At 44.3% G+C, this 26,490-nt stretch overlaps 1 protein-coding gene across 3 annotated transcripts in view; it reads left to right on the top strand.

Moving 5' to 3' along the window:
* Positions 1–2,987, top strand: part of chchd3a (coiled-coil-helix-coiled-coil-helix domain containing 3a) — a 62,880-nt gene extending 59,893 nt beyond the window's left edge. For all 3 annotated transcript variants that reach the window (XM_056424730.1, XM_056424731.1, XM_056424732.1), the window contains one exon: positions 2,349–2,987. In XM_056424730.1, the coding sequence (XP_056280705.1) occupies positions 2,349–2,358 (10 nt within the window). In that variant the 3' untranslated portion in view covers positions 2,359–2,987. The remainder of the gene's footprint in view (positions 1–2,348) is intronic.
* The last annotated feature ends 23,503 nt before the right edge of the window (positions 2,988–26,490 follow it).

Below are 26,490 nucleotides of genomic sequence, written 5' to 3'. Positions count from 1 at the left end.
GATTATATGTTAATCCGCTTGTTGTTCATCACCCCGCGGCGATCGCAGCACACTCCGGTTCGTCTGCGCTTATCTGCAGCAGACTTGCTTTTAAAGTCATTAAGTGCAAAAAGAAAAGGGAAAAGAGCTCTGTGATAAGGCTTTAAAGGATTAATATACAGAATTACACAGCTGACAAAATGGGGGGGGGGGAGGAATGAAGTGGGATTGATACGAGCCGATGCAGCTTCGCGATTAGGGTGTTTACACGGCTTTATCGGAGCCGAGCAGGAAGCTGCACCGGGAACAAATGTCAAAGGGCGTGCCTTTGACCTCTGGAGGTCAGAGGATCCATCAGGCGCCAACAGCCGTCTCCTCTCCTCAAAGAACACTTGATATCGGAGGTCAGGCCGCTTCCCAACGGCAAGATCTCTTTCCCCTTTCCCCGTCCTTCCCCTTCAAATCTTCAATTGCACTTACGACTGCAGCGCCATCGGTGTAGACGGGGGAATCTCCAAGATGCCATTTCACTGGGGATGAAAACCAAATCCCCCAAATCTCAAGTTTACAATTGTGACGAGGGAGGGAGGGAGGGAGGAGGAGGGAGGAGGAGGGAGGAGGAGGGAGGAGGGAGGGAGGAGGGAGGGAGGAGGAGGGAGAGAGAGAGAGAGAGAGAGAGAGAGAGAGAGAGAGAGAGAGAGAGAGAGAGAGAGAGAGAGAGAGAGAGAGAGAGAGAGAGAGAGAGAGAGAGAGAGAGAGAGAGAGAGAGAGAGAGAGAGAGAGAGAGAGAGAGAGAGAGAGGCGTTTATATGGCTCCAGTCAGTGATAACATTTAAACCTGCTTTCACTCTCTTTCTTGCCCTCCTCCATCCACCATCCTCCATCCCTCCGTCCCTGGTCACATGCCTAATGCATTCAGCATTTAACAGGTCCCCGATAGCAGAGGACAGATAAAGTCTCCCTTTCTTTCTCCCTCTATGACTGAGAGTCTATCGTGAGCCCATCTTTCCATCCACTCCTCGCCTCCTCATTCCATATTCCCGCCGCATCTCGCTCCCCATCTTTTCCTTCCCCACTTCATTTCTTTTCGACCGCCCCGCCCCGTGCGTGGCTTCAGAGGGTGTTGTGTTTGCGAGCATCAAGAGGAGAAAGCAGCGGGCTCTCGAGTATTGACATTTCAATCCGAATGGCTCCCGATAAAGTCCGTTTCAATGATCTAATTTGTCGTTTTCTATATTTTTAGACGCCGGTAAATCTCGTCTCGGAATATATTTGATTTTGGATTTTCTCGATGCGTTGCGGCCATCTCTCGAAGCACTCATCGCATTACGGCGACGGAGATTTGTTATCTCGATATTGCAGTAAGAAAGTATTTCAGACGCCAGCGGAGGTTTGATAGAAGAGCCCCAGGTGTGCCACACACACACACACACACACACACACACACACTCTGTAAACCACAACACGGCGTAGTTTAGTGGGATTTCTATGAGCTCAGAAAAAGAATCATAACGCAGTGACGGGGTGTCGCCTCGCTCCCAGATCTCGGCACTCGGATACCGCCGTCGCAATGTTTTCATAACCAACAGAAGTGATAAAAACACAGCATATAGTATTTATTAAACTGGAAGTATCCTTTCAGTGATATCTTCAAAGTCTGCCTCTCGTTCCGACCTGGTTTTGAGAGGAGCGCCGTACGTTTTTGTCAATAATAATTTCACGCTCGGATCAAAAGTAGATTCCTTTACAGAGATGAAAAGCAACTGCGGTGGACAATATACTGCGTCTCATCCGAAGCTCCATTATTGAGTCGGTCAGTGTTTTCCCTCCTCGCTCGCTCTCTCTCTACGTAATCCTCTTCTTCGTGTCCCTCGTGTCTTCTCCCTCTTTTGTTTCGTCCACCCTTCCCTCCATCGGCGGTGTTCGTTCAGTGGCATCCGGACGCTTATAGACAGGGTTCGTACGGTCATGGAAAACCTGGAAAAGCCATGGAATTTTAAAATGGTTATATCCAGGCCTGGAAAAGTCATGGAAAAAACTTAAATCATAAAAGTTTGGGAAAAGTGGAAATTTGTTATAATCACGTGTTCATTTACGCCGAGTTTGAAATAATTAAGTTTTTTTAAAGAAAGACGCTCAGAATATAAGCCGGCGTACGCACAATTTTCAAAAATGTTCATGTTAATACCGAGATTTCAGTTTGGTCATGGAAATTTGGTTTAAAGTCCTGGAAAAGTCCTGGAAATCCACTGGTCAAAATGTGTAAGAACCCTGACATGATGTATTTCTCTTCTGTTTGTCGGTCTGCTTTCATTTTGTGTCCTCTCCGTCCGTCTAATGCACTTTTCCTCTTTTGCTTTTGTCCGCAGAACAAGTTGAGGACCGGGGGTTAAAGGACGAGAGAGGAGGAAAGGGAGAGCGATGAGTTCATCGCGTGGGATTACCGATTACCGACCGACCGACGAACCGACCGAGAGCGAGTCAGCACCGAGACGCACCGCGCCTCTCGACACCCTCGCGGAGAACCAGCCCCGACCCGACTCACCGGGCACAGCACCCCGATAGAGAAATAGACGCTCCTTCCCCACCTCTCTTACCTCCTCTCTCTCCTGTGAGCACGTAGGGAGGCAGTGGCACCGGCTGCCGTTTTGGAGAAAGAGCAGGGCCTGGCCGGACCCTGCAGGCCTGAGTTTGGCCCACTAGAAGGACCGTGAATATGAACTGGATAGCACCACAAGAACATAGGCCACGCCTCTGTGACCCCTCTCGCCTCAACACTGTTGAATCAAAGTCTATTTTTCGAAGAATAGAAGTCAGTCATATTTTCTTGTCCATGACTCGTAGTTTTCCTGCTCCTGATGCACGATCCCGTCCACACATGTACTCCTCGTCTGTTTGGTCTTTGCATCGTGTGAGTTAATAATGTTAATAATGTATCGATCTGCTTGTGGAGAACTCATCCGGACGATGTCTGATCAGAGGAAATAAAAGACAAAACGATGCAGGAACTGTTGTTAAACTTTTTCATTCATGAATAGTCAGTGGTCTCCGACTCGTGTGTGTGTGTGCAACAGGACTGCGGCGCCGGGGTAACATCCGTCCCAGATGCTGCGGGTCATAATCTTTCTCTCCGTTTCCCCGACTGTCTGTTCTTTATAAATCTCTGTCGTGTGAATCCTCGCTGCGCTCGAGCTATTCAGTGAAAGAGCAGGGATCTTCTCCCTTACCCCTCATGGTCCCTGATGGACTTCTCTCTCTCTCTCTCTCTCTCTCTCTCTCTCTCTCTCTCTCTCTTCCTTCCAGAGCGCCTCTCCTCGGCTCAGCCGCCCAGGCTCATGTTGCATTGGAGAAGACGGCTTCTCTACGCTGTCTGCACTCTCCAGACTCTCTGGGTTGGGTTTAACTGGATAGGCAGACACACACACACACACACACATACTGAGTGTGTGTGCAAGCATGTGATTCCTTCTGACTAATCCCGCTGTTGTCTGTCCGTCAGCTGTCCTTTTGACTTTTGGAGTCTCGAAGGGGCGAGGGGTTGACCACCATTATAGTGTGTGTGTGTGTGTGTGTGTGTGTGGGGGGGGGGGGGTTCTAAAGGTTGGGGATAATGGCTATTTGAGTTCATGGCAGGTGTTTCTCAACGAGCCCTGTTTTGTTCTCCCCCCCCCCCCTCTTGTTCTTCCCTGCACGGCTCCTCCGTCTGACCCCGTACCTTCGAGCCAAGATAAGTGATTTAACGTTGTATTCTGTCTGTAACGAGATCATATCCCCTCTGATATGATTAGAGAATCATGAGATCCAAACATGGAGCTCACCTTTTCCCTTTTAAAGGCCTCCACCACGTCCTCAACGGCCTTTTTTTTTTTTTTTTTAAAGTTGCAAAGCTTCTATGAAAATACTCCATCGCTCAACACCACCTTCATGTGGAGAGCTGCTCGTGCTTCTGGCTCTTATGAGTTGTAACAAAAGCAGCGTTATGTTTCTTCATTTTAATGCATTTCTTAAAACGGTATATAAGAAATGGGCATAATAAAATAAAAAATGTCTGCAGTGCTATATTAGCTGCAATTTCGACTGTATGCCCGCCTCCTGAAGCCAATGTTAAGATATTCCATTTATCAGGTGGTGGGAGTAATGAGATTTTGCTATAAGCTTTTTTTTCTAGTATAAATATAGAAATAAGTGTTCCTAGTAACAAAGTGAACTATAAAATAAATAAAAGAATCCTTTCCCCTCATCCAAGTGCTACTTCCACACGCGTTGCTGAGGTGTCCTTGAGCACCAAGAGTCTCCTAAGTGTTGAAGTGGAGGTGCAGTGGGCCAACGGGCGGTGTGCAAAGGGTGTCCGAGCTCACGGCCGCTGTCTGCGGGGTCCATGAGAACAACGGAAACAACAGGTGTTCCACGTGATGGGGAAACACATCTGGCCTCGACTTTGGGTTTTTAGTCCAGGTGACGATGAAAAATACAAACCGTCGTAACAAAGTGTTGCTGAGGCCGAAACTATCAGAACTGACCTCATTCAAGTGTTCTCAGTATTAAAGATCTTTTCCTTCCAGTCAAAAATCTGAAACCAATTATAATTAGTGTTTCGATTCATGAGATGATATTTTGCTTAAAAATTCTAGTTAATACCACAGTTCAAGGTCAATGGTTCTCTATATAATAATAATAATAAGTTTATTTATAACATTGTTTACAAAGTGCTCCACAGAGAGTCAAAGCAAAGCAAGTGGAATAGCAAGAAACTAATATTACATTTAAAAGTATATATTAAAATAAAAAGTAAATTAAAAACCAAATAAATTAAAAACAGACAAACTAAATTAGGGGAACCAACGTTCTGCATAAAAAGACTAGATCACTTAAAAGCTTTTCTATAAAAATGGGTTTAAAGAAGTGATTTAAAAGAAGTTACTGATTCTGCGAGCCTCATCCGGTCGGATGTGAAGAGCGTGAATATCGCTCGGCCATGTTGAGAGCCATGTGGAGTCAACACGTGTGCTCAGAATTTTTGAATTCAGAGCCTTAAACATAACGTGACAAACTCGCTGCTGCCGATCCAAAATATCTTTATCCAAATATAGTTAGACGAGCTGAACGCAAAAAAATGTGCCTTCAATACTTTTGATCGTCACGTCTCAAAAAACGTTTGCGCCAAAATATCACGTTCTCCCAGCTCGGCCGTGACTCGGCAAACGCTACGGCGTTTCTTCTTTTTTTTTGGAAACGTCGATTGCGATCATTCTTTTAGTTCGATAGATTTAGAGCAGCGACGACCGCTTCCTGCGATTAGGATAACGCCACGATGCCATTTCCTTTTATGATATTTCAATCCTATATTGCCTCTGCGCATCTCTTTTAAGAAGCAGGAAAAAACACCAGATGCACTCAACTCTGAAATACAAGAGAGAGAGAGCCTCCTCCACCATGATGACTAATCACGTTTGATTTAATGACCTCCTCTGGAGAGAAAATCGCTTTTCCCTTCAAAGTTTTCCACACACTCTCTTTCTCTTATCCGTGTGTGTGTGTGTGGGGGTCTCTTTGTGCCTTTTTAGTGTCTCTCCACGAAGTCAATCCCCATTCTTGTGTTTTGCATTCACTCTACTTTTGTGTTCTTTTGTTCCGTCTCACTCCTGCTTTTTCTTTTTTCCTTCCTCTCCGTTCTTCTTCCCCACTTCTTTCTCTCTCGCTCACTCTCTAACTCATCAAGGATGCCGAGGGACCGGCCGGCAGCCTGAGGGGCGGATCTGTTGGCGGTGATTGGCTCTCCCCGCTTGCCAATGAGGTGTGAAGCGTCTGCCGCGCTGCCGGAACTCTACTCCGAGGGCCACGCACACACACACACACACACACACACACACACAGTTGCACACAATATGCTCCAAATAGATACAAGATCTTGGAAAATATTAAAACGGAAGACACTTGGGGAATGTGCTTCTGGACCTCGTCTCGTTTGGACTTCATCAAGAGACACACACACACACACACACACACACACACACACACAGTTGCACACAATATGCTCCAAATAGATACAAGATCTTGGAAAATATTAAAACGGAAGACACTTGGGGAATGTGCTTCTGGACCTCGTCTCGTTTGGACTTCATCAAGAGACACACACACACACACACACACACACATAAAGACATGTTCTAGGTTGCCAGCAGTGGGGCCTGCAGATGAGTCGGCCTCATATACTCCATTCTAGTAATGGGCAGGCAGATGGCAAGCTGCTCTGTAGCCTCTGCTTAGGCTGATGGCTCTATTCATCAGGCAGCTACAGTTTATAGAGCCCTCTCTCTCTCCCCCTCACACTCCCCTTTGCCATTCTCTCCTGCTCTTATTTATTTGTACCTTTTGTTTTGGCCTGCACCGCTTCTCTAATTCTCTCTGAGGCCGTGCTGTTGTTGGTCTGCTTGGCGCCATAACAATCTGTTTGGCTCCAGCTCCAGTGAGTTACTGCACGGCTGTGTGTCGGGAAGCGCTGCCTCCTTCCCGTCCCCGTTGTTGTTGTTGTTGTTGTTTTTTCTTCGGCAGACTGAAGTTCTGGTCACAGAGACTCTATTTGGTGGTCTTATTGGGCCGAGTCGAATTGAAGCGGTCATTGAGATAGTTCACTGACATGAAAGTTGTATGCCTTGGAATAAAAGAAATGTGTAGTTCAATAAATATCAAATAATGTTTTATGTTTTGTGAAGTGTTTATTTGCTTTATTTGTAACAAAATGCACCTGTCAGCAGATTTAACCCTCCTGTTAATTTTGGGGTAAATTTGACCCCATTCAATGTTTAACGTCTCCAAAAAAAAAATGTACATAATTTTTTTTGCTTCATATTTCATGGCTTTTTCACATTTTTTGGGGACAACTGGGAACACGTATTCTTATTTGGGGTCAATTTGACCCCAGGCTGTTTGTCACTTGGTCAAACATATAAGAAATATCTACTTTTTTATTTATTTAAAGGGCTATTTAGGTAGTCAACAAACATAAAGTACCTCACACTTAAACTTGGGAAATAATTTTAATTCTAATAATTTTCTGGAGGTTTTAATTGCTGGGGTCAAATTGACCCCAAGGGTAAAAGATGTTAGTAAATTTGAAGGTAACAGGAGGGTTGAAGGTGGGGACAGTATTTACCGATTGTCTGTAAAAGAAACGACCAAACGGAGGAGGATCCCTCTCCCCGGATGGACAGAAGCAGGATATGTGATGTGTATAGAATGACTCGTTACAGAGTCACAACACATTCAATGAGTATGACAGAGTGTATGACGAGTTGGTAGTCGGCGTATTCCACGATCCAGACCTCCGTAATCCATCAGGCAGATGGAGGTAGAGAGGAGGAGTGGGCGGGGCATCAGACCCAGCCAGGTCCAATGGACCCGATGAGACGTGAAGTCACAAGGACTCCGGAGAGGAAGCAGAGAGAGATGGAGAGATGAACATTCATCCATAAGTAGTCCTTATGCAACGCTCTGATACATTAGAAGGCAAATAAGCTTGTTACCTTCGCATTGAAAATGCGGAAGGTTATGTTTTGATCGCCTTGTATTGATTTATTTATTTATTTGTATGTGTGTTACTGGCATAACACAAAGTATTAAACCGAATCGTATGAAATTGGTTGATTGGTTATTATCCTGGGACCATTTGATTAGATTTTGGGATCGATCGGGTCAAAGGTCAAGGTCATGAAAGGGTCAAAATCTTCTTTTTACCATAGCGCGGTCAATTTTCATCCAATTGGCATGAAACTAATGCCAAAATGTTCATAATTAAATGCCCAATCTTGTGATATGTGAAGGTCTGCGCTCTACCGAGGGCCCATTCTAGTTTCCATATATTTTCAAACTAGCTCAACAACATAGATGACCCTGCTGTTTAATGATGTGCGCCTGTGGTGGCCAATTGATGGAAAGTCATCAGAATAAAGCAGGTTCAGTCTACAGCCTTGAGGAGGAATAAACAATGTCTGTTGTACTAATAGCTGAGCAAACTAAATGAACATGTGTCACTCATTAATACTCTATTTACTCCTCCTTTAAGTGCTTCTCTTTTCTTGCCAGAGGTTCGTTTGACTCGGCAACAGCATGTTTTAATTGGCAACAGTTTCATTATAAGGACACAATGTCAATACAAGTATACGCAATGTCAATTAAGTACACAGAACAACATGGAGAAAGCTCCAGAGCTGCCTGTGAAATACACTTAGTGATAGAATAACAGTTACAGGGAGGGAAGGACACGTGTGTGAGGGGAGGAACGCAACACGTGCAGCGAGGAGCTCCATCGTGAAGGCGTTGTGTTAGATTCAACATCAGGTGTGCGTCTGTGTGCGTCTGTGTGTGTGTGTGTGTGTGTGTGTGTGCGGGGGGGGGGTAGACATAGAGGCAGTGAGTGAGAGATTGGCCCCAGAGATAAAGTGAGCAGTAATGAGGCCCTGAGCTGCAGCGCTCAGACAGGAGGATGACCTTGTAGACCATGAACACACACACACACACACACACACACACATGCACACGCACACACACACATACTGACAAAAAGCTAAATCTTTTCATGTGAAGGTTCCGGTTTGGTTCCTTGTGTTTGTTATTACCACACATGAGGCTAAATGGAGAAAGTGGCGTCGTGCTGTGATGATAGTGGAGTTTATTCTTAATTATCAGAACATTAGAAACCCCAGTGCAATAAAATACAATCCATTTCAACAGCATTTCAAAAGCCCCGGCTTGAGAGACGGCTGCGCGGCGTGCATTACGGACCCGTAACCGTGACTCGTGGTCACGTCGGCTGCTCAGTCGCCATCTTTACTGCGAGGCGACGTGGCTCCTGAAGGCACCACGAAAGCTCTTCTACGTGGTTTTAATGTGAGGAAAGTGACGGATTGCAGGTTTGAAGCGTCTCTGTGTTCTGAAGAGTGACGAGAACAAATCTCTCCTGTGCTTCTTTCAGAGCTGCACGACTAAAGGAAATGACTGAAGTCCGAAAAAAAGAAACACAATAGAAGTTCGGTAACGATTAAAAAAAAACTTTTCGTTCTTTTTATTTCTGTTTTTTTTTTTTACGACGTGATGCATTTTTAAATGAGAAAGAAGGCGCTTGAGCCGGTTGTTGTTTGGATTATCCTGTCAGAGCCGCACGGTTAAGAAATCACGTTTAAATGTTTTATTAGCTCCCCGTGGAAATTGTGCGGCTGCATTATGGCTCATTGTTTTGTATTGCTAGTGTTTCCATGATGCGACTTCTGAATGTCATACCTTTTTTAATATTACTGTACTCCTGTAATATTGACACAACACCATGACAACACAGTGGCATGGTAAACCGGTCACTTCCAAGGTGGATTATAAACGGTCATGCTTAAAGAAATGTTGATTTACAGCTTAACCCTTTAAAGTTACCTTTACATTTACTAACATATTTTACCCTCGGGGTCAATTTGACCTCAGAAATTAAAACCTCCAGAAAATTACTCGAATTAATATTGTTTCCCAAGTTTAAGTGTGAGGTACTTTATGTTTGTTTGTTGACTACCTAAATAGCCCTTTAAATATATAAAAAAGTTGATATTTCTTATATGTTTGACACAGTGAAAAACAGCCTGGGGTCAAATTGACCCAAAAGAACACCGACGTTAAACATTGAATGGGGTCAAATTGACCCTAAAGGTAACAGTTTAACCCTCCTGTTACCTTTGGGGTCAATTTGACCCCATTCAATGTTTAACGTCTCCCAAAAAAAATGTACACCATTTTTTTGGCTTCATATTTCATGACTTTTTCTAATTTTTTGGGGACAACTGGGAAAAACATATTCTTATATGGGGTCAATTTGACCCCAGGCTGTTTGTCACTGTGTCAAACATATAAGAAATATAAACTTTTTTATTTATTTAAAGGTCTATTTAGGTAGTCAACAAACAAACATAAAGTACATCACACTTAAACTTGGGAAACAATTTTAATTCTAATAATTTTCTGGAGGTTTTAATTGCTGTGGTAAAATTGACCCCACGGGTAAAAGATGTTTGTAAATTTGAAAGTAACAGGAGGGTTAAACAACACGGCGCATTATCACATTTGACACTCCATTACCTACAGAGTTGAAATGGCAAGTAACTACTACCTCATGGTGTGCATTATCCCATCACAGACATGGCATAGCACCAATATGATGACCGTATTCACCATGCAGTTTTGTTATGATATAATCTCTGGTACTTAAAAACAAAAAAACCCTGAACAATAGGTTTCTATCTCTTCTTTATCCACGGTCTAACCCAAGCAAGTGGTCCAGCGGCTGTGAGTTAGAGGGCTGGATGCAGAGAGACGCAGCTCTGAGCCACAAGCCAGTGACTTCTAAACCTGTTACATGGCTCTGCATAAGCCTATCCATCTGTGACCTGCGAGAATCCAGTTTAGACTAATCCCCACAGCTGTAGAAAGTGTTTTCTCATCCTTCGGAAGAGGATTTAAATTACTTTACACTTACAACTTGTGCTGTGGCTTGCTTGCGATGTGCAGCTGGTGCCCGGAGCATTTATATTGTTAATTCTGTCCACAAGCCCAATACACTTGGGTGACCGGGGCCCATTTATATATTTATATACATACGTGTGTGTTCACATTGTATCCTTCTGAGACCAACACACACACACACACACACACACAAGCCTTTTTATTGTCATGTGTGTTGCCTTAGCACATAAACACATGCAGTTGAGGAGAAATGTAGAAATATACACACACCTGTGCCTCTGAAACAGAAGGTGAATACTGAAACATGTAGCAATATTTATTCATTCATAATATGACTCTTTGAAAGAAAGGGTCTAAACAGGTTCTTCCTGAAGGGCTGAGGTTCTACCCAGAACCATCTGCTTCTAAAGATCCCTTTATTATTAGGGTTTTAAGGGTTCTTTGTTGAGTTAAGAACCCTTTTTTATCCAAAGTTCTTGCAAAGACTGCTGAAAACATGGGTAACTAGAATGGGTACTCGGTAGAGCGCATACCTTCGCATATCACAAGATTGGGCATTGAATTATGAACATTTTGGCATTAGTTGCATGCCAATTGGACAAAAATGTATCGTGCTGTGGTAAAAAAAAGATTTTCACCTTTCCATGACCTTGACCTTGACCTTTGATCCGATTGATCCCAAAATCTAATCAAATGGTCCCCGGATAATAACCAATCATCCCACCAAATTTCATGCGATTCGGTTCAATACTTTTTGAGTTTTGCGAATAACACGCATACAAATAAATAAATAAATAAATACACAGCGATCAAAACATAACCTTCCGCATTTTCAATGCGAAGGTAACTAGAATGGGCACTCGGTAGAGCGCATACCTTCACATATCACAAGATTTGGCATTGAATTATGAACATGTTGGCATTAGTTGCATGCCAATTGGATAGAAATTGACCGTGCTATGGTAAAAAAAAGATTTTGACCTTTCATGACCTTGACTTTGACCTTTGACCCGATCGATCCCAAAATCTAATCAAATGTTCCCCGGATAATAACCAATCAACCCACCAAATTTAATGCGATTCGGTTTAATGCTTTTTGAGTTATGCGAGTAACACGCATACAAATAAATAAACTAGAATGGGCACTCGGTAGAGCGCATACCTTCGCATATCACAAGATTGGGCATTGAATTATGAACATTTTGGCATTAGTTGCATGCCAATTGGACAAAAATGTATCGTGCTATGATAAAAAAAGAGTTTGACCTTTCCATGACCTTGACCTTTGACCCGATTGATCCCAAAATCTAATCAACTGGTCCCCGGATAATAACCAATCATCCCACCAAATTTCATGCGATTCAAGAACATTTTGACCTGTTCATGACCTTTGACCTTGACCTTTGACCCGATCGATCCCAAAATCTAATCAACTGGTCCCCGGATAATAAACAATCATCCCACCAAATTTCATGCGATTCGGTTCAATACTTTTGAGTTCTGCGAAAGATTTTGACCTGTTCATGACCTTTGACCTTTGACCCGATCGATCCCAAAATCTAATCAACTGGTCCCCGGATAATAAACAATCATCCCACCAAATTTCATGCGATTCGGTTCAATACTTTTTGAGTTCTGCGAAAGATTTTGACCTGTTCATGACCTTTGACCCGATCGATCCCAAAATCTAATCAACTGGTCCCCGGATAATAAACAATCATCCCACCAAATTTCATGTGATTCGGTTCAATACTTTTTGAGTTTTGTGAATAACACGCATACAAATAAATAAATTAATTAATTAATTAATACACGGCGATCAAAACATAACCTTCCGGCATTTTCAATGCGAAGGTAATAAATACACAGCGATCAAAACATAACCTTCCGCATTTTCAATGCGAAGGTAATAAAACCTTGGAATATATAGAAGTGTTCCCTGTTTGGCTACGACATGAAACCCTTGGAATATAACACAGTTGCCGATCAGAATGGTGTGAAGGTTCTGGGTAATACCACCACACCGAAAATGGTTCCAGGTGAAACCTTTCCAGAAGGTTCTACCACGAACCAGCGAGGGCTCTCATATGAGAACGAGCCAAATAACCCGATTTGTTAGCACCTTTATTTCTGAGAGTGTTTATCTCATGCACACTCACACGTTGTAAGCAGAGCGCTGGAGGGCAAACAGAAGATATTGCACATTAAAACACACACACACACACACACACACACACACACACACACACACACACACACACATACACATGCTTTGTGTTTGAGACTTCTTGGCCCTTGCCAGTTGTGCGCGGTGCCTCGGGCCATTCACAACACAGACACACACTCAAACATGATTATCTCCACTTGATGTCCGTGATTGGGTCATATTGGAACGGATGAGATCATGGAGTCATGAGCAGTGACACACACACACACACACACACACACACACACACATACATATACACATATATGTATACCCCAGGGGACTCTGGGTCAACACAATGCCTCTGTGTGATGGAGTATTGTAATTTGTCCCTGAGCGTTGCTGCTGTATTGGTTGTCGTGCGTGTTTGTGTGTTTACATGGATGTGTGTCCATTAGTGGCGCCGGCATACATTTTCAAAATTGCTTTGTTCACCTCACATGTCCGTCCCCTCTAGATCCAGGTCCATCGGGCCAGAGCCTGCATGACTTTGAACTGTCGTAGGAAATCAAACGCTCTATATGAAGACTCTCCGCACAGAGGGGGCCAAGATGTGATCTGTGACCCGGCATGCTGCAAGATGATGGGGGCCCGCCCTGAGCCCGCCCTGAGCCCACCCTGAGCCCCACCCTGAGCCCACCCTGAGCCCGCCCTGAGCCCCACCCTGAGCCCCACCCTGAGCCCGCCCTGAGCCCGCCCTGAGCCCACCCTGAGCCCACCCTGAGCCCCACCCTGAGCCCCACCCTGAGCCCTGTGATGTCCACAGACCAACATGTGCTCATATGTCGGTAAATGGGGTCCGAGCTCTATGAGTAAAGTATCGGCATCATCCATGAATGGGTCTCAGGTTTTCCCCATTTCCCAAAAAGTGAACGCTGGCTTTACAATAATCTGTAGCTGTATGGCCGCACTTTTAATGGGAATATTAAATAACCTTTGAATCGCTTATGCCTGGATACTGAAGCAATGTGGTAGGTTATTATTATATATACGTAAGTATTTTTATTTATATATGTAAAAAAATGTGCATAATTAATAATTGTACAGTTTGTTTAACCTTAATGCTACTTTATTTATTATTATATATATATATATATATTATATATAAACAATTATAAAATTATATATATTATATATTATAAAATTATATATATATATATATATATACAGTGCATCCGGAAAGTATTCACAGCGCTTCACTTTTTCCACATTTTGTTATGTTACAGCCTTATTCCATAATGGATTAAATTCATTATTTTCCTCAACATTCTACACACAACAACGCATAATGACAAAGTGAAAACAGTTTTTTGCTAATTTTTGCACATTTATTAAAAATAAAGAACGAAAAAATAACATGTACATAAGTATTCACAGCCTTTGCCATGACACTCAAAATTTAGCTCAGGTGCATCCTGTTTCCACCGATCATCCTTGAGATGTTTGATCGGAGTCCACTTGTGCTAAATTCAGTTGATTGGACATGATTGAGAAAGGCACACACCTGTCTATATCAGGTATCACAGTTGACAGTGCATATCAGAGCATAAACCAAGCCATGAAGTTCAAGGAATTATCTATAGACCTCTGAGACAGAATTGTATCGAGGCACAGATCTGGCGAAGGGTACAGAAAGATTTCTGCAGCATTGAAAGTCCCAATGAGCACAGTGGCCTCCATCATCTGGACATGGAAGAAGTTTGGAACCACCAGGACTCTTCCTAGAGTCGCCCAGCCAGACTGAGCGATCGGGGGAGAAGGGCCTGAGTCAGGGAGGTGACCAGGAACCCGATGGTCACTCTGACAGAGCTCCAGCGTTGTTCTATGAAGAGAGGAGAACCTTCCAGAAGGACAACCATCTCTGCAGCACTCCACAAATCAGGCCTGTTTGGTAGAGTGGCCAGACGGAAGCCACTCCTCAGTAAAAAGCACATGACAGCCCGCCTAGAGTTTGCAAAAAAGCACCTGAAGGACTTTCAGACCATGAGAAACAAAATTCTCTGGTCTGATGAAACAAAGATTGAACTCTTTGGCCTGAATGCCAAGCGTCATGTCTGGAGGAAACCAGGCACTGCTCATCACCTGGCCAATACCATCCCTACAGTGAAGCATGGTGGTGGCAGCATCATGCTGTGGGGATGTTTTTCAGCGGGAGGAACTGGGAGACGAGTCAGGATTGAGGGAAAGATGAATGCAGCAATGTACAGAGACATCCTGGATGAAAACATGCTCCAAAGCGCTCTGGACCTCAGACTGGGGCGACGGTTCATCTTCCAACAGGACAACGATCCGAAGCACACAGCCAAGATAACAAAGGAGTGGCTTCAGGACGACTCTGTGAATGTCCTGGAGTGGCCCAGCCAGAGCCCTGACTTGAACCCGATTGAACATCTCTGGAGAGATCTGAAAATGGCTGTGCACCGACGCTCCCCATCCAACCTGATGGAACTTGAGAGGTTCTGCAAAGAAGAATGGGAGAAACTGCCCAGAAATAGGTGAGCCACGCTTGTGGAATCATACCCAAGAAGACTTGAGGCTGTAATTGCTGCCAAAGGTGCTTCAACAAAGTATTGAGCAAAGGCTGTGAATACTTATGTACATGTTATGTTTTCCTTCTTTATTTTTAATGTGCAAAAATTAGCAAAAAACAGTTTTCACTTTGTCATTATGGGTTTTTGTGTGTAGAATGTTGAGGAAAATAATGAATTTAATCCATTTTGGAATAAGGCTGTAACATAACAAAATGTGGAAAAATGAAGCGCTGTGAATACTTTCCGGATGCACAGTATATATATAAACAATTATAAAATTACTAAAATAATAATAAATATAATGTTTGCTTTGCTGTAACTTCCGGGTTCAGGCCAGTTCTCACGGCGCACGCTTGAGAATATATTCTGCCAGAACATGTGTTTCACAAAAGAGAAGGCTGTTGTCGAGGAGACGTTGGGGTTGATTTCATAATTTGGGGTTTCTGCATGATTCACATTCCGTCCGCTATTAATACAAAAAAAGCCCCCACACCCCACCCCCCCACCACCTCCTCGACAGCTTCCCCATCAGGCGCTGCCGAGTTGCTCTCGAGTGGAGTGAGGCATCCCGAGTGTTGACTAATCAGAGGCCTTTTCACAGGGCAGAGACTGATGGCTTAATTAGGACGGCTAATGTTAATCACACTTAAATATTTATAAGGAGGAATTCTTTTGTTTAGCCTTGACCTTTCCTCCGCAGCTCATTAGCATGCTTATTATGGCTGCCGGCGTCGTGCGGCCGCTCCTCAACGCGGAGGCGGCGGCGCTCGCCCCGGGGGCCGCTATCGATTTTGATGCAGCAGACGTGGCGCTGTGTTAATGCTTTGTGTGGATGACATTGGCTTATCAGCGTTTGGAGGAGTTTAACCCTGGAGGTGTGTGTGTGTTTGGCCAGCCCAAGGGGACGATGGGTAATATCTTACAATTGTGTGGAGCTCATTGTGTTTAAGTGGCAGTGAAGGTAATGGAGGCCGGTTCATGAACACTAACGGGTGTTTCTTGGCTTGTGTCCGCTCAGCACTTTGACCGGACATCAAGATGGAAATTGAATTGTTATTTGTAACACACGTGCACACAATTAATTCCTTAGCCGTGCTCACCCGGCGCCAGAGGCAAAAGGTTTCACTGCTAAAGGATGATAGTGGGTTAATTGTAGAGGGCATCGGGGACAACAGCCTCTCCTCCGACCCAGAGGTGCACCAGCAGTATCTGTGGCATCGGTATCAGAACACACGCCTTATGACCAGTGTTCAGCATCAGCAAATGGGTCTGTCTATTTAAGATACCAGAACCTTTGGGGTAAGAAATATCTTCTGCTCCGAGGAGGAATTATTGTGGTGTTTTAATGAAAACTATTTTATTATTCCCAAACCTTTATGTTTTTTTACCAGCTGTGGTACACTTCCCAAGCTACTCTGTTCATCAGCGTATCTATTATTTTGCATTAAAATAGCCTTTTGTGTACTATGACTATGACTGCAATCTCCAGCAATATTATGATGCCATTAATTGCTTCAACATTTTAAGCAAACATTGGTGTCCTAAATATGTTGGAACTCCTACCTAATCCATCTTTGTTACCTCCATGTTGTTGTAAATAGAAACACAATGTGTGTGTCATGCTCAAACTCACGTGACATAAATTAATAATGTGCAGTTTGGTTTAAATACTGTATACCAATAACGACATAAGCGGGTCATTTCACACACAGGCTAGCCATATGTTGAGGCAGTTAGTGGTTGGATTGGTCCTAAAAAAGATTATACGGATGTGCAATTTTCTCTGCTGTTAAGGAGCCGCTCCATCTGCTCTCTCCTGGTTCCCTTTGACCCACAGCTAATTTAATGGTGATATGTATATATATATATATATATAAATTAAATTATATATATACATATATTTATATATTATATATGTATAATAATATATGTATATATAAAAAATTATATATATACATATATTATATATATATAGATATATATATTATTATACATATATTATATAATATATATAGTATAAATATACATGCATATATTATACTGTATATATTTATATACATATATTCTATATATATGTGAGCATCTCTTTCTGGTGTAATGCCACACTCAAACACTCTCTTCATTGGTCCTGAAGCTTCTCTTTGCAAGAATGAACTTTTGACTCTTCCCATTTTTTCTACATTTCCTTGCACAGAAATAATGAAAAGGGTAACTCACATGTAGGTTGTGTTTGAACTACGGAGCTCATTGTTCTGCCAAAGCTAATGTGAAAATCCCGGGGAAGTCACCATGACAACATACTGAACCTCACATTTTTATGTTCATAATACTGAGAACGATAGAATAGTATATTTTGTGAATTTGTGCGCGCATTTATGAATTGAATTGAGATGATGAAAAGGTCGATTGAGTTTTGAACATTCTTATTCTGCCAATTGACACTTCATTGCAAAGCTATCCCTCTGACACAAGTTCTGTTTCTCCGGGGGCATAAAAGCTTTTGAGACGGAGAGATGGAAAAAAGAAAGTGTGACTGTACAAGGTGAGGTTTACATCACAATGCAGGGTTTTGAATTGGGTATTATAGTTGATGCAAATAAACTGGCTATTTCATATGTTAGATATGCGTGAGTGTGTGTGTGTTCCAAAGACTTATTGAACATCCACGCTAGCAGACTGAAAGCAGCCGCTCTGTCTCTCAGCTTTTGTAATCACTAAAATGCCGTTCGGGAAGTGACCGCAAGCACTTCACACCACCTACGTGTTTCACAATCAGACCACTGAATAAAAGATTTGAGTTTTAAGTGCCTACATTTGGAATTTAAAATAAGTGGAGATGTGGGATGATGCAATGCAGCCAAAAAGGACCAAACCGAGGTCCAGCCGCCCGTCCTCGTGCTTTGTGCCACTTGTGGAGGCGGAATTGGAAAGCTGCTGTCGGCGGTCACTCTCTGTCTTTGAGAGTGAGACGGGAGAGCAGGTGTAAATGTATTTTCAATCTCAAGGTGTCTTTTTGATGTTTTCGTCATTGCTTCAGAGGACCGTTTCTTTTTCTGTTTATCCTCAATCGCACAACAAACCTTCTCCCGCGGGATTTCCAACCATTACCGCCTGATCCCACCGAGATCGTGATCACGGCCGGCCCCGGCGCCGTTTGGTGTTTCCCACAGAGATCATAGCACACACGCGGCGACTTTTAAAATGTTGGAATCTAAAGAAATGCAAATGTGATGCTGTTTAATGAGGCAACCCTTGAAGATGTGATCTGGAATTATTAAACGCCTTTGAAAGCACCAAAAGAAAATCAACAACCTCGGGGCTGAAATTGGATAAAAACATTATGTCTCCTGTTCTGTTGTTCTGAGTAACTTTGACGTCCTTTCCCATAGCAGCGGATACAAAACCAGATGCGGCAATTTGGTATGATCTACTTTATAATAGCAGTGATAGTATCATCGTTCACAGATGAGGTCGTATAAGTGATGGAAGTCTTTCATGTTCCTGTCCATTATGACATTTGTTTTACATACAACCTAACCCATTTATAACTAGAACGGGCACTCGGTAGAGCGCATACCTTCGCATATCACACGATTGGGCATTGAATTATGAACATTTTGGCATTAGTTGCATGCCAATTGGATAGAAATTGACTGCGCTATGGTAAAAAAAAGATTTTGACCTTTTCACGACCTTAACCTTGACCTTTGACCCGATCGATCTCAAAATCTAATCAAATGGTCCCCGGATAATAACCAATCATCCCACCAAATTTCATGCCATTCGGTTTAATACTTTTTGAGTTATGCGAATAACACGCAAACATGCATACAAATAAATACACGGCGATCAAAACATAACCTTCCGCATTTTCAATGCGAAGGTAATAATAACAATAAAGAGAAGGAAGAGGAACAAAACATTTATTCCAAACATGAAAGATGAGTGATTTTCGGCCAAGTAAATAATTCAATTATATGCGAGTATAAATATTGTCAGGTTTGGCGAGGACGTGGTCGCCACGAACAAATATGAGCCGGCCACAAATATAAGCACGGGGGAAAAAAAACAAGGTTGGATTGAAACATGCTAACTCAGAAATATGTGCATTTTCCATCACTTCAACACTATAATCATGCTATTTGCAACACGTTGATGTTCTGGATGACTCATCTAAACATGTCATCTCAATGGGACTAAAGTTTATGGAGTGAACGTCAAACTGAAGAATTGAAGCAGACTTGAAAGACTTGAGACCATAAACTGAGGAAATATATCAATCGAGAAGTAGAGTCAAATAAATTAGGATCAAATAGAAATGAAGGTCGGGTCCCTCCTGCAGTTGGGTTGAATAAAGGCCTTGACAACTATTTTAAAACTTACAAAACAAATATTGTGAGGAAGTATTTTCCAACTCGATACATATTGGTGGCAGTGTAGAGAAAAGACTTTAATTCAATTTACAGCCAGTATGACATGGCGGAGTGTTCTTTGTACTGTGTGCACACTGGTGAATACATACGGTGAATACATATTTACACAAACAGACTCACGGTAATAAACCCTGAACATGAGAGAAACAACAAAAGTAGCTCGGCTGAAATATAATCTCCTTATTTATCTTATATTTCACGAGCAATCGAGTGTGAATTTGCTGTAGCCGCTGCAGCTGAACAGGTGTTGAATAGGACACCTCTCCATCCTTAATAACCACAGCCGTGAGATGCACACACACACAGACACACACAGACACACACAGATACACAACCATGCCAAAACAGCAGGTGGCTTCCACTAACAGTCACCGGTCTTATTCAATGTTACTCGGCTATGGATGTATAACACAGGGGCCGACACGATATGCAGCTTTGCCTTTTCCTCTCGGTTTCTTTCTTTCTTTAACTCCATGTTGTTAGCGCGTTGCGGCGGCCGCCCCAGAGGAGACGGGAGGCGTGATCACAGGCCAACGCGGGTCCATATGGTTACAAATGCAGGTGGATTAAACACTGCAACCCCAATCCCTCCTCTCCTGGCTCCCATTTAGTTCTTTCATTTCCCTTCTGCCTTCCACCACTAATCTCTCAGATATGTCTCTTTCATCATGTCATGTGGGCAAGATTAGAGTATTTCCTAAAGCGGTATAGCCACCTGTGAAGGTACACCAAGGTAAAGGAGAACGATTTATTCCTTCTACATTTGAGCGGCGGATCCTTAAATAGGCTTTATATATATATATATATATATACACTACCGTTCAAAAGTTTGGGGTCACGAAGAAATGTCCTTATTTGTCAAAGTAAAGCACTGTTTTATCCAATGAAGATAACATTAAATTAATCAGAAATACACTCTATACATTGTTAATGTGGTAAATGACTATTGGTGGAAACGTCTGGTTTTTAATGAAATATCTACATAGGTGTGTGGAGGCCTGTCTCCAGTGTTCTTATGGTACATTGTGTTATCGCCTTAGAAGACTAACGGAGGGTTAGAAAACCCTTGAAAACCCTTTTTAAGTTAGCACAGCTGAAAACAGTTATGCTGGTTAGAGAAGCTATAAAACTAGCCTTCCTTTGAGCTTGACGTTTGAAGAACAAAATTAATATTTCAAATAAAAATCATTATTTCTAACCTTGTCAATGTCTTGACTATATTTTCTATTCATTTTGCAAATCACTTGATAAATAAAAGTGCGAGTTTTCATGTTAAACACGAAATTGTCTGGGTGGGTGACCCCAAACTTTTGAACGGTAGTGTATATATATATATATATATATATATATGTGTGTGTGCAGGCACGTACACAGACATTTTGGGGGGCAGGTGCTCAAACCAAAAAAGTTGAAACATAAGCAGCATGACATGTCCTCGACATCGTTTCCTCTTGGCAGGATTAGACGGCTAGTTTACGTTTTCCTTATGAATAAATATGAATTATTACACGGCAACGACAGTACAAGAGTTCTGATTGGCAAACGGGTACTCATGTAAAAAAAAAAAAAATGCCCCGTCAGATATCAAAATACATTTGGAGGGAATTTTTCAAACAAAGAATTTAAACAAGTTTTTGGTGAAGGTGCAAAATCAGGAACAAACACATACAAACAAAGAATCAAACAAGAAACAAGGGAGGGAGAAGAGGGAGGAGGAAGAGGGAAGGAGGGAGGAGGAGGAAGGAGAGAAAGAGGAGGAGGAGGAGGAGGAGACAGTCAGTCAGTCAGAAGAGGGGTGAGGAAGGTGAGAAGTCCCGGGGAGGAAGGTGTGTGGTGGTGGGTCTTGTCTGATGGGGTGGTGGTCCTCCGTGGTGGATCGGGAGGTGACCGGGGGTCCAGAGTGGGCCTTGTCAGGGGGAGTGGTCTTCAGTGAGCATAGAGTCCAGGGGAGGAGGGTGTAGAAGGAGCCCAGGGAGGACCTGGTGACCTGGCAGCCGCTGGATGCGCTGGAGGCAGCCTGTGGCCTGCAGGTTGGCAGGCGGCAGCAGATTTTCTGAGGCTGGGCTCTGCGGCTGCCAGGATGATGGAGAGACTGAGACAGCGGTGATGGAGGGTGGGAAATTTGACAGTATCGGCTCTGCCTGATGGGTCTGACCCTGCTAGCTGCAGAGATGAGATGCTGTCAGCTGCCCACTTGAGGTCCTGGGAGTTGATGTTCCACAGGAGTCCGAGGAAGGGGGAGGGTGGAGCCAGTGGGAGGCACAGAGGATGGGAGGGGGGGGATGAGGTCCTGGGAGGTGGCACACCATCTCCACACAGGTCTGGGCTCCTTCACCTGTCCACCAGCTCCAGAGGGGTCTGGGTGTCACAGGTCACCCAGGTCCCAGTGCCCTCCTGAGAGGCGTCCATGGTGTGTCTCCCACCATGAGTGTCCTGGTGGTCGGTCTAGGAGCTAGGAGGGTGGCTGACTGGAGGAGTGACTTGGAATCAGCGTTGAGTAGAGCACAGGAGAGAACAGGAACAGCCAGGGAGCCTTGTGCTGGGGGAGGGAGGGAGCCTGAGGCACAGCCTTGGGGACGTGCTGGGAGAGGTGGGGTCCCAGACCTGGTGGTCCCCCTGCCTGCGTGCTGCTTCTGAGTCCAGCTCCAGGCAGCCAGGCGAGCAGAGGGGGATGGATGCTGGAGAGGAAGTGCTGAGTGGGGGGGGATGATACAGAAGGGCTGGCAGAGCTGGGGGATCCAGATGCTGAAGGATGGGTCTAGGTTCTCGAGAGACCTGTTCTGGTAGTATGTTGACTGCAGGCTGTCAGGAGGGGGTGAGGGGCAGGGTGGGGGGAACTGCAGGTTGGTCCAGTGGGGGGGTCGGTGCTTGAGGGGTGAGGGGGTGGAGTGCGAGTCCAAGGTCAGGTCTTCCTCACAGGGTTCGTGGCGTTGGTGAGGCCTGGATTTTTTGGGGGTGGCTGGATGGGTGGGTGGGGGGGAGAGGCTGTGCAGGAGGAGTGGACAACGCTGGCTGGAAGACAGAGTGAACACCGGAGGGTGCTGGTCAGAGTCAGCTGTCAGGGCTGGGGGGGGAGAGCTGGGTTGGGGGCAGCTTGGGGGGCCTGCGGGTTAACGGAGGGGTCCAGCTGTTGAGGATGTCGAGTGCTGGCAGGAGGGAGGCTCCAGAGGTGGATGGAGGGTGTGGGAGGGGTGGGCTGGGGTGTTGGTGGCTGGGTGGGGTGGCTTGTTGGTGGGGCTGTTGGGTCTGTGTTGCTTGTGTCTCCATTTGTCTCATAGCTTCTTCAGAAGATGGCAGCTTAGCCATCCTGCTGATTGGTGGTCACATTGTTCATGTGGGGCTTGTTGTTGGGGCCCAGCTTTGAGCAGTCTCCTGAGCTGAGCAGAGTCAGAGAGTCAGAGCTGCTGTTGCTCAGATCGCCAGTCTACAGCATGCTCCTGTTCTTTGACCCCCTCTGTGTACATCTGTCTCTGTCTCTGTCCTGTCCCTCTGCAGTCTCTGTCCTCTCTTCCTTAGCTGTCCTGCTTCCTTGTCGTTGCTGCTGAACTCACTTTGGAGCTGGATGCCACCAGCTGCTGGGCTTACAGCTGCTGTGACAGGAGCTGTGCTGGAACACAGGAACTGTGTGGCCTCTACAGCAGCTGTCCAGTCATCCCAGTCAATCCAGCAGTCCTCAAGTCATCAGTCTCCTCCATCCCTCCACTTCCCACCTTCAGTGGTCCACTTCTTGGTCCACTGTCAACAGGAGAATCAGATGTCTCAAGATGCTGTCAGAATCAGATGACAGATGCGCTGCAGCAGGTTTCCAGTCAGAGCTTCCCTGTGCAGCTGATAGGATTGCCTTGTTGTAGTCTAGCAGTGGTCCATTCAGAAGTAGGGTCTTTAATCATTGGGTTTTATTTAGCTTTAGGTTGAGGTTGTTAAGGTTTAGGAGTTTAACTAAAATAACCGGCGAGTAAAAAAGTACGCCCCCCATCTCTGTTCGCAGAGTGTCTGTTCGTTCACCACTGTCCTGTTTCGTTGCAAACCGGCGGTAAACTCCGCCGCGCCAATGAAGCTAAACGAAGGTGGGAGTAGAAGGGTTGTGAGTGAATGATAATGAGAGAATGCTGTAGAATCACCGCTAACAGGTCAGTGTTCGTGCCGTTGTTGTTTGCAGAAGCAGATTACCTTTTTTTTTTTACTACCGGTTTTTCCCGGAGAGGTCCTCAGCGAGCTGGAGAAGGAGCGAGCTGGAGCGCGAGATCGAAAGCCACTAAGCCCATTACGTGAACACAAGACGGAGGATGGGAGGATGAGGATGTCTGTCTCTCTCAGCCACCAGCAGCTTGAGTTCGCCCAGTTTGCTTGCTGAGAGAGGAGAGTGAGAGGCAGTGCTGCACGAGATCCCGCCGCAGCCGCCGCAGCGCGCCCCATACGCGCCTCTCCTCGACGTCTCTCTCACCACGCGGGCCACCAAGAGCAGCACAAGCAACACCTTAAAAAACAGTAGTTAAAAACAGAAAAAAAAACGTTGGAGCTGATCGAGTTGTTGTGATGTGTCTTCAAGAGCTCTTTGGTGAAAGAGTGAGGGAAATCCAGAAAACAGTATTTAAAAAGAAAAAATAAAAAAAACATCGCACAACCAACACACACCGAGGATTCTTCATGGCGCCATCAGGAATCTATGATGACAGAGAAAGTATTTTTTATTAAAATACTGATGAATGAGGAAACAATTTGTCTCCAGAAAAAGGGGCAGTTTTCTCATCCAGGGCAAAAGGGGAGGAGCTTGAGCACCACTAAGGGTCTATCTGTGCACGTGCCTGTATGTGTGTGTGGCTGCAGTTATTTTGTATAAATCTGCCTCCCTGACACTCAATGTCCGAGGCTGTCGGCATCAGAGTGTGAATCACCTGTGAGTGAAGGCACAGCTACAAACAACAAACTGCTCCGTCCAAAGGTATCACACTTTCAGCGGCACCTCATGAGACTCACAATTTACAGTCACAGGTTATATCTGGTGTATTTAATCTTTTCCGGAGGTATAGAAATGACACTTTGTGGTTTCACGGAGCCGGATTAGTTCTCTCCGGGTTCGGTAACTTCCTGAAGTCTCCTCTCCGCTGGTTGCCTGGTAACCTCCCGGGATACCACAAAGACTCCAGGAAGTAACTGCGGCTGAGAAATAGTCCCTAACAGTGAACAACATCTATAGTTTGTGTAAAAGTGATCGGTCTCCCTGTGATAACTCGTGTCTGTGTGCGTGTAAAATAAAATGAACGTTTGCACTGGCCTGTGTCCACGCAGCAGGTTCAATATGTCAGTGACATGGAAGGAAAGGGAGGAGAGGATGGAGCAAAAGAGGCAGACGGAGAGAGAGAAGGTGGAAGAGAAGGGAGAGATTCGGGATTGATTATTGATTCCTGTGGAGGCAAAGTCTATTTTCCTTTTGTCTGTGTTTTTTCCCCCGTGTACTCTGGTGTATCGACTGAGAGGGAGATTGGTAGAGAAAGAGAGAGTCTCACAAAAGATTCATGCCACTTGTCCTTCATTTGCCCTTTCGCCGTCTCGAGTTTTGTCATGACCTCATTTTTCCGCCTTTGTTTAGATATATTGAATTTAGAACCAAGTTTGGAACGATAGAAAACGACACAAGGCAGGAAGGGGGATGAAAGGAGGAAAATCAGCGTGAAGAAAACCTTCCAGTTTCCAATTCCCAAATCAAACAAGCACTCATTAAACCCAGTCGTCTCACAAAACACTTCCTCCGATTCCATTTCATGGAGGCACACACATTTCACCCCGAGATAGAAACCGAACATAATCCTATGCTTAATCTCCATTAATTTCCATTCAAATAACTTAAATCCAAGGGATTCTTATCAATGATCACAGATGGCTCTGCCCATCAGCATCTATCAGTGTGAGTAGGTGTGTGTGTGTGTGTGTTTCTTTTTACATGTCAATAGAATTCCTACACTCAATTATTCGATTAAGGAGACCCAGTAGCATGCAGGGACTAAATCAACAGCATCTCCCTCACACACAAGTCTGTTAAACACCGCAGTCAATAAACTATTTCCAGTCACGGTGTGTGTGTGTGTGTGTGTGTGTGCGTCATTCTGAAAAGTGGGTGTTCCTATTCTTTGGTTGAATTTTCCCCTTTTCCAGAGGCTTGTCTCCTTGAGCAGCGAGGAACATTAATCCACGTCAGTCTTTATAAAAGTTGTGTGTGTGTGTGTGTGTGAGTGTGTGTGTGTGTCTCGGTCAGCGTGACTCTGTGTCAGTAGTGTGAGGTGTGTGAGAGAATGTGATTGAGGAACAAAAAAAAAAAGTCCATATTTGTAGTAACTGTGAATTCAGTGTGTATGTATCACCTACACACACACACACACACACACACACACACACGTTCCTGTGTGTGACTGGCATGCTGAGAGCAAACTGCAGCACAGTAAACCTCCTCATTCTTCTACGGAAGAGCTCCACACTTAATGAGTTGTCCTGGGACTTTAATACACACACACACACACACACACCTACACACACACACACACACACACACACACACACACACACACACACACGTGTGAGGACTCTCAGTGATATTAAAGATTCCCTGCAGCCTATTTTAACCGTGTCCATCCCAACTCTGTGAAAACCCTTTTCCTAACTTAATTACAACCTCCCACACTTATCCAGTCTAACGTCTTAACCACGAACGTCTTTGGGTGACATTGACGCCGCACCCGCTTATTTCTAATATATTTTTAATTGTATTTATTCGCTTTTTCATGTCAAACAAATTGAGTTTGCCCGTGACTTACATTCTCCCACAATTCTGATAATGAAATCAATCCAA

Source organism: Pseudoliparis swirei, chromosome 10 (genome assembly GCF_029220125.1).
Source record: "Pseudoliparis swirei isolate HS2019 ecotype Mariana Trench chromosome 10, NWPU_hadal_v1, whole genome shotgun sequence".
NCBI lineage: Eukaryota > Metazoa > Chordata > Actinopteri > Perciformes > Liparidae > Pseudoliparis > Pseudoliparis swirei.
Note: the sequence above shows the minus strand (reverse complement) of the source record. Positions and strands in the feature narration are given on the sequence as shown.